General features: G+C 42.8%; 1 protein-coding gene across 2 annotated transcripts; it reads right to left on the bottom strand.

Moving 5' to 3' along the window:
- Positions 1–2,337: 2,337 nt before the first annotated feature.
- LOC5521265 (filamin-C) lies at positions 2,338–8,748 on the bottom strand. 2 transcript variants are annotated; one of them, XM_001641022.3, is made up of 3 exons: positions 8,347–8,748; positions 7,116–7,580; positions 2,338–5,130 (listed from the first exon to the last, which is right to left on the bottom strand). In XM_001641022.3, exons 2-3 carry the CDS (start codon positions 7,399–7,401, stop codon positions 3,473–3,475), a joined length of 1,944 nt encoding a protein of 647 aa, XP_001641072.1. In that variant the 5' UTR covers positions 7,402–7,580; positions 8,347–8,748; the 3' UTR covers positions 2,338–3,472. The 2 variants fall into 2 exon arrangements, 1 of the variants encoding a protein (XP_001641072.1); XR_004290974.2 differs by lacking the exons at positions 7,116–7,580; positions 8,347–8,748 and adding an exon at positions 6,569–7,105 and having other exon boundaries at positions 5,000–5,130.
- Between the last annotated feature and the right edge of the window lie 447 nt (positions 8,749–9,195).

The raw sequence follows: 9,195 nt of genomic DNA, 5'->3' as shown, positions 1-9,195 counted from the left end.
TGCAACCAGCTGAGCACTTTACAGACGCAGCCAGGAGTGCCAAGCCCAGCGGTCCTAGTCGTGGATGACAATGAGCTCTACAGGCACGAGATACGCACATCTGTCAGGCGGTCAAGGGTGGTGAGTAACCCGCTATACGGGAAAAGGAACCGGACATTTAGCACTCCTGTAAGAGAAATGGAGCCGGACATGTAGTCCCGCTATACGGGAAAAGGAACCGGACATTTTGCACTCCTGTAAGAGAAATGGAGCCGGACATGTAGTCCCGGTATACGGGAAAAGGAACCGGACATTTAGCACTTCTGTAAGAGAAATGGAGCCGGACCTGTAGTCCCGGTATGTAATATGTGCATGAGAGGAATACGATTGCGCATCATATTGATCACAGATTCCCCGTCGGTCCATAACCCCGCCTGTTATTGAGCCTCCTGCAATTTCTTGGGACAATCCATCACATTCTGATAGCATCATTCGAAGGTGAGAATACCATAATGGTTAATACGGTATTGCATAATTTATGACAATAATCATATACTCGCTTCTGGCTTATATATATGTAGGCAGAGTGCATTTGACTGGGAAAGGCCGAACCCTACTGGTAGGTATTCTATATTGTACATCACGTGCTCTCGCGCTTCGTGTGGTAACCGGCCATTTAGAGGGGAGACGGGTGATCGCCTGAAAGACTGGTCATCTGCTTAATGAATATTGAAAGAATCTAAAGTTTCACACCCGCTTCATTGTCATCATAGGTATTTTGTAAATTCATGTCTCGACTCACACGAGTGTTGTCGTCAGGTGTCCAGCGCCCGTCTTGTCGTAGCACGTTCAGAGAGGATTGTGACTTCAAGGTCGGGATTTCCGAGAAGGACCAGGAAGTGATAAGGCAGTACCAGGCCTCTCGCAACGGCCTACAAAGGTAACCCATTACTATAGGACAACAAAGACTCATATGTCTCCCAGTCATAAGGAGGGTTACTACCCCCCACCCCACTACCCACCTCGGGACATACAAGGGGGTAACGTTTTCGACTTGTTGTTGCTGATGAATTTCCTAAATTTTTTGGCGTAAATGGTGATAAACAAATTACACATCACTCTTATCCCATTCATCCCTTCCACACTCTCTCACTCTCATCCCCTTCATACATTCCACTCACTCTCATCCCCTTCATCCCTCCCCCTCACTCTCATCCCATCCATCTCATCCACCTCTCCCTCTCTGACTCTCATCCCATTCATCCCTTCCCCTCACTCTCATCCCTTTCACCCCTTCAGCTCACTCTCACTCTCATTCCTTTCCACTCACTCTCATCCCCTTCATCCTTCCACTCACTCTCATCCCCTTCATCACTTCCACTCACTATCACCCCCTTCACCCCTTCAACTCACTCTCATCCCCTTCATCCCTTCCACTCACTCTCATCCCCTCCATCCCTTCCTCCCTCTTGCACTCTCATCCCATTCATCCCTTCCACTCACTCTCATACCATTCACCCCTTTCACCCTCTCTCACTCTCATCCCATTCATCCCTTCCACCCTCTCTCGCACTCATCCCATTCATCCCATCCACTCACTCTCATCCTCTTCACCCCTTCAACTCACTTTTACTTTCATCCCCTTCATCTTCCACTCACTTTTATCCCCTTCATCTCTTCCACCCTCTCGCACTCTCATCCCATTCATCCCTTCCACTTACTCTCATCCCCTTCATCCCTTCCACTCCCTCTCGTCATATTCATCCCTTCCACCCTCTCCCACTCGTTCTCTACTTACCCTGCTAATCAGAATACAAGTCGCTCTAGGGCTCGCATGGACAATGATCGCATGGCAGACCTTATTAATGACATCCTTCAGATGAGAAATCGCTGTAAAGAGCTTCGAGATCAGCAGCATTCAGCACAGACTTCTTAAGTAATGTGACCCTTTCCGAAATAGCTTCAGCTTTAGTAAACCCGGATGATGAACTCTCCAGAAAAATAGACTGGGGTGATTGACCTACCTTTAGGGTATCAAATTTCGAACAAATGCTATCCCTTAGAGGGTGTTGAAGGATTTTTCGGATTCTGCTATCTCTTAGGGTATAAAATTCGACCAACTGCTATTCCTTAGGGGGTGTTTAACAGTTTTTTTTTTCGATTGTGCTATCTCTTACGTTTAAAAATTTCTTCGACCACACCCAATTTGCTATCTCTTAGGGGTCATAATTTCTGTCGACCACATCCAGGGGCATCCCTGTTGACCACATCCCTTACGGTTAAAATTGATTTTGCCGTCGATCACTCCTGTTTGTTTTTATCGGAGGCCCCCCTAGGAGCTAAAAGCTCAACCCTGAATACCATTCATCAATATTTTTTTTATTTTCCTTACTTGTTGTTGTTTTTGGGATACCTTTGAAATTTAACCACTCGGCTTTTGAGGTTTGTTGATTGAAAAAAAGCTTGGCGATTGGTGTAAATGGTAGTTCTACCACCCAAAGGTACCACGAATCCTCTATTTCTACCGAATAGAGGATGAAATAAATCATACGATAATCCAGCAAAGGTCATCATGGCTATGGTAGAGTGATTTTCAAAATCGTGTGAAACAAAAAGTAATCAATAGTCAAGCCAGAACAAAAGAGAACAAAGACATTACAGTGTATTAGTACTAAATAAATTAAATAGTATTTCACGGGTTTTTGAAAACCACTCTATTACCCAAGTAATAAAAATAATATTTATCGTCTTTATCCCTACGAAGTACCGATAAGTACATTTCGTTCGAAGAACTGCCGTGTGATATTCGCCGTTTGCACTGACAACGTTATAGGAGTATAGGGGTACCGCGACCCACATTCAAATGTTAGCAGATCTGCCAATTTATTTATATTATTCTTTTTCCATTCAATATATTATATACTCAATATAGAATATCGTTTTACAGAAACATAAGATTGAGTTCTGTTCGCAGAATCGTAAAAATACTTGCATGTGCAAGAGAATATTACACGCGAGGAGTGTGACCGCGTGACGCCACCATCGCGTCTCGACACGCGTGGTCACCATAGTTAGCTAGTAGATATCTGCTATTCAGCATCTGCGCACGCATATTTTACACAGGTCAGCGTCAGCGTCTCAAACAATTTTGAAATAGAGCTTTTGAAATAGACCAATGTCCGGATCTGATCATTGACAATCAACTGAATTTAATCTCCAGCGACATTCATACGGAACATTTTGTTCATATTCTCTTATCGTTGGCCATTGATAAAGAAATTGCATATTCCAAAAGAATCAACTTGTTTTCTCGTATGAAAAATTATAATTCAAGCCGTAATAGGCAACTCCCCAACTGCTGCCTTTGAGCAAGATGTCTATGTGGGGCAATGTCATACTGTCAGGTTACCGGCTCACTATCGAGATATGCACTAATTTTGTGCTCACTTTCAAGATTCTGGTTGAACCACAGGTATAACGTACAGGGAAGGCTTCACTCATAGTTGAGACATCTGTCAAACAAGCCTTGCTTGTCCATGATAACCAGGTCCTCATACCCTCCAATATACTCTCCATTTATGAACAGCATCGGGGTTTTTCTGGTGCCCGCTCGTTTAAAGATATCCTCTCTCTTCTTGCGTGACATTCCGACGTCTAGCGTGACCCACGGCTGATAGTCACGCCGTGCCGTCACGCCTTTGTCACGCAAGAACCTATCCAGCATCTCCCTGTCTCGTCGTACTTTTGCGTTCGTGGCGGTAGCGGAGTAAAACACTTGAATTTTTCCTTTGTCGCACAAGTCTTGGTCTGAACCAATAGCAGTGTCCATATCGTTTTGATTGACATCATTAATAAATACTTTAAATGGGCTTCCACGAATTCCATGCTCGCCCCATTTGATGAAGATTTCATATGTCCCGGGCTCAGTCGGGATATAGACCACTTTGTGTTCGGTATAGGAATCCCGCTTGTCGCTCTTGACATACGGGACGGGTATGGAGACCGCGGGACAGCTAATACAGACACTCAAGGGACCTTTTGTGTTGTTATCGGTTAATACAGTGAAGCTTCCGACTTGCCCAACCTCCCCGGCTACAAGTCCCGGGCCCTCTGCTGTGTTCACAGGGATCTTGGACATAAACGCGTTGTCAGGGGGTGAAGGAGGGATTCCGGATGGGGACGAGTTGGCGGTTAGCGAGGTTGGGGTCACAGGTGGAAAGGAGTTGGCAGGTCCCGAGGGAGGGATACCTGGAGAAGATGAGTTGCCGGGAGGTGACGACTTTACCAAACTCTCCCTGGAAGCCATAAGCGAGTTGAGCGAGCCGTGAAGGAGCAAATCGCTGTTGGTTCGACTTAGGTCCAAATTGGGTTCTGTCACAGTCAGGTAGAAGGGGCTGCGTAAGATGTGCGCCCCGCAGTGCAACACACTGATCACATACTCGCCGGGGTTACTCGGAAGGTACTTGACTGCGTAAGTGCTTTTACCAAGCGGCTTAACGCTAAGCTCGGGCTTCTCCTCGAACCCTCCCCTCAGTGGCTTGCACTCGATGGCGATAGTGACATCAGTTGGTCTCGCGCCGTTGAGTTCTACGGTGAATTCCGCCACCTTTCCCAGTTCTCCTTCCTTGAGGCCCGTTCCGTACGCCTTACACACGATTTCCTCCCTTGACCTCAGCGGTGTTGAGAGCTTTGACTTAGTGTTATTATTGCGGTCATTTTTCATTAGGTTCTCGTACTTGCAGAATAGCGCTATGTACGTCAGCATACCCAACTCGTCAGCATGCTCGCTAGCTGTCAGGTCAAATGGCGATATGATCAGCGGAATTCCAAATGCGTCATGCGCTGTTTGAATTCCAATCTTCGCGGTGGCTTCACTGTTAGTTTTCTCCTTGTACTTGGAGTCAGGAATCAACCCGGGCTGAAGGGCATTAACGAGCTCGCAGATGGCCATACCGTCCCTCCAGTCGGTGTCAAAGTTGTTGATGTCTCGGTGAGGCAGCTTACGACGGACCCAGTCGAGTAGGAAGCATTTCGCGGAGCTCTGCGTTTTCCCGAGCATTTCGCGGCTTGGAGTAATCAGAAAATGCTCGATTAGGTTCCAGACGAGTGTTAGAATAGCATCTACTGAACCCTTAGCGATCTTGTCGATATCTGAATGAAAGACATATGAATACAATCAATATTTAGCAAATTAACACTTGAAGCCTTTACGTAGCTCTGAATCCGGGGATCTGAGCATCGAATGCTTAGCGGTCATGTGTCACCCTTAAAGAAACCCCTTCACATTCTTGTGCCGGAATAACCCCTTATTGATATCTCGAAAACATTTTTGATTTGGCTCGCTTAGTTACGGGCTACTTAGGCAAAGTTCAAACGTCGTATTATCCATAAGTCTTTTTCAATGCAAATGCAAGCAAATGAAGATGAGACAATCGACTCGATTCTAGCCTGAGTACCAGGCGATTTTATTTTTCAAAAGTCGGCGAGATAGAAACATAGGATTCATTTGCATGCATTTGCATTGAATACGCCTCATGGAAAATACGACGTTTGAACTTAGCTAACTGTAAAATTATCTTTTTGAAGTGCACAATTTTAATTGTTTTTGAAAAAAATTAACGCTAACTGTATAACGGCCAAAAACGTATAAAGAAATTAAAGTGTTTTTGGTGACTGACAAAGAATACCCTGGTTAAGATGGGCAAGAACTCTTTGAAAAATAAAACAAAATAAGATTTTGAATGAAGCTGTACTCGATTTAAATTCTTCACACACTCTACATATATCGACGTCCTGATCGATTATAAACTCTGCCCTGAATGTTGTCAAAACATATTTACCCACCGCTCCAGATGAGAGAGAAATTGGCGAAGAAATCTCGCGTCTTTTGTGCGAGTTGTGGTTGATATAATTTGGCATTGCTTCTAGTCACCTGTTGCTCTCATTCTGGACTCATATGCAAAACATCCCCCGAGGCAGGTGAAATAATGAATGCATGGATGTGTGGAAGTGACGCGTGGAAACCTTGCATGAGCATCATAAACAACATTGAAAAACTTCAAACGACAGCTTATGTTCAGTATTAGAAACACGAACATTCTTCGCATATGCTAGTGAGCCGCTGTTTTATTGAAAAGCAAATGAAAAAAAAACTATTTTGCCGAAAATTTCATAATACTCCCTTTACTTGTACAATTGTGTTAGTCATAGGACTGTATGGATAATATAGACTTTGTTCGTTTTGAATAAAAGAACTATATATATATTTCCTTTCTTTGCGCCGTATTTCATCCAGGCGGCATTTATGCCTTCTCATAAATTACTCAGTTCGCAACGTCGTGGTGAGATTAATAAAGTACAAGACGAAATGATATTAATTCATTTTTTAGACGAGGACATTAACACAAGGTACCGTTAATATTATTTTTCATGGCCTTTATAAAGAGAGTGCTACAAGGACATTTCCTCATTCAGTAAAATATATTTCTCTGGAAGCAGGGAAACTAGCAAACAAAAAAGATTCCGTATAAATTGCCAAGCTCCGTGTCTCATAAAACCTAAAACAATCGCGGGTATTATATAAATATACCTGAAAGATTTCGCTCCCATTTTTACTTCCATTCCCAAGAGATGCCAGAATTTCGAGTATTTTTGCCATGTTTTCTCCCTTGGCTCTTGGCAAGGTTTTAGCAGGTGGCTCAAAATGATTTTCGATGGGATTTTAAGTCGCTCTGTGTTTTGTTGTCACTATTCCAGGCTGTAGCATCTATTTGCATGATATCACGTCCTGATTCGTTTATTTCCATACATTTCCATAAAATTATCATCGTTAGTTGAAAGCAAACGGAGAAACGAGAAAAGGGATTGGTCACATTCTTTTCAAAGATGATAGAATTTTGATTAACAAAAAATATGTATATAGACTTTAATCCATCAGAAACCCGGTTCTCAAAACATAGAAGCGAAATCCATCAACTCCTCCCTTGATTACCAATTTTTGTTTTTTTAATTTTGTTATCGCAGCTTTTTAACAGTAGAGCAATTACTTTTCATCGTGGAAGGCGGGGCGCGAAAACGTATAATTTTGTTGAATTTCGCCTATCTGTAGTGATGAAACCTAGGCTTTGTTATCTTACCTTGGTTGCTAAGCGTAAAGGAAAAGTGTTCAGTTTCCAAGAAACATGCGATTTTCCTCCATCCTTCCTGGCGTTTCCGAGAGGCCTTTCTGCATGAGCGATGTAAAACCAGCTCTCTCCCCGTCGCGACTTCAAGAAAAATGGCAGCGACAGCACAATCTGCAAGCTCTATAACATCGTTAAGTGCAGAAAGACGTTCGTTCAAATACAGGTTTAGCCATTTGGTGAACGCTCGTCGGCGAACCAATCGCGAGTAGCCGCTAACATGGCATATGACACTTGCCATGTCAAGATACTTTTCGATCTGCACAAATACTAGGTTACCGTAGGAACTGCGAGCTCTGTATTTATCACAATACGGGGTATCTTAACTTGCTCGTTTTTGACACACAATCTAACTTCTGAATCCACTTCTACTCCGATTTTTCTCTTCAACGAATTAGTGCGAACCACTTCTCAGTATTCCTAAAAAAAGCAAAAAAAAAAAACAACCTGTTTAAATCGCGTGCGATGGAGAAACGAAAACAGATCGACGGTCATACTACCGCAATGCCGTACAAAACGCGGTTTGTTTGACCCAGATTAGCGGGAGGGATTACTACATGTTGTGCATTATGCATGTTGAATTTAGTACAGTTACAATCTACTAAAACAAAGGCGTTGCTAACGCAAACCAAAACCGCTCATTTATGATAAATTTCGTTTCGTGGTGATGTGGTACTTCGAGTGTATACGAAGCAGATTCTAACCCTAAGAGATAGCACTGCAAACACATTTATTGCGAAGACTTTTTATTCTGGTTGTTATTAGATAGGATTATTCATTACAGTGAAACCCCCTGAAGGGTAGCAGAGAATCGGATGAAACTTAAAAACACAGTTCGTCACGGCATTTTGGTCGAGCGTCACCGGACGAGAGAAGTCTGGAGGCTCCTTGGTACCCAGGGTACCTGAGATGGGGATAGCAGTTGGTAGAATTTTTTACCCTAAAAGATAGGACAATTACTCCCTTCTGCTTTTATGGAGAGTCCCCCCTCCTAAACTATAACTATTTTCGCATATTTCACTAATCTAAACCTAAAAAGGTTAACATCTGTTACCTTTACCATGTATACATGATAAAGGTAAAAACATACGTTTTATCTCGGACGGTAATTACTGTCAGAATATTACCCAGTTTAGCTACTAGCAATACGAACTCTTTCTATTCTAACAATACCTCATTTGCTTACCTCCAGTTCCTTAGTTGTTAAATCACGATGAATGTTGTGGTAGCTACTTCAAGTGTTCGCTACTTCGTAGAATTAATGTAGACGACAATGTGCTTGAGTGAGTTTCAGATTCTTTAGGCAAACTTTTCAACTTGTTTATTAATGCCTAAATGAGACAGAATCTCTACTGCTTGTACCTTTGCGAACACACAAAAGCATTATGTTGTGACACATCTGAGAACATGGACAATTCGATAACACGAGCCGTAAATTGGAGGTAATTACTTGGCATGCACGGCAGACAGCTCGATGTCTTATCGCGATCGTTCCGTACACAAACCAAATTCCATCAGTGTCGGCTTTTGTTCTAAAACAATGTACGGGGACTTTGCGAGTGAATTATGTATGGTTATTTGAGCTTTGTATTAACAGATCACTAAAATGTCTAAATAAGCACTACATCAATCAGAGAGTAACGCCATGCAAACCAACAATGCTATGATAATGATGCCTAATAAATTACTGCTATATAGTGCTTGGCAGCTTTCTGAAGTGCTTACTCGTAAAGATAAATTAAACGTTGTAGCTTGTAGGAAAATAAACCGGCAAAACCCAGTCATAACTTAAACATTTTTGTTGTTTTTGTTAGTTTGTTTTTCTACTGTGAAGGAGAAAAAAAGAAAATTCAGAGTGCGGGAGAGGGAGTAGGGAAGAGTCGGAATAATTCCCAGAGCCTACGTACCTTTGTGCCAGCGGCTGTGCTGTCTCTAGCTCAACCTCGTACCTAGTGTCTTTTGGGTAATTTTCAATATGGCGTCTAGCTGACGAAGCTAGCTGACTAAGCTAGACGCCATATTGAGAATTACCCAG

This window comes from Nematostella vectensis, chromosome 2 (genome assembly GCF_932526225.1).
Source record: "Nematostella vectensis chromosome 2, jaNemVect1.1, whole genome shotgun sequence".
NCBI lineage: Eukaryota > Metazoa > Cnidaria > Anthozoa > Actiniaria > Edwardsiidae > Nematostella > Nematostella vectensis.
Note: the sequence above shows the minus strand (reverse complement) of the source record. Positions and strands in the feature narration are given on the sequence as shown.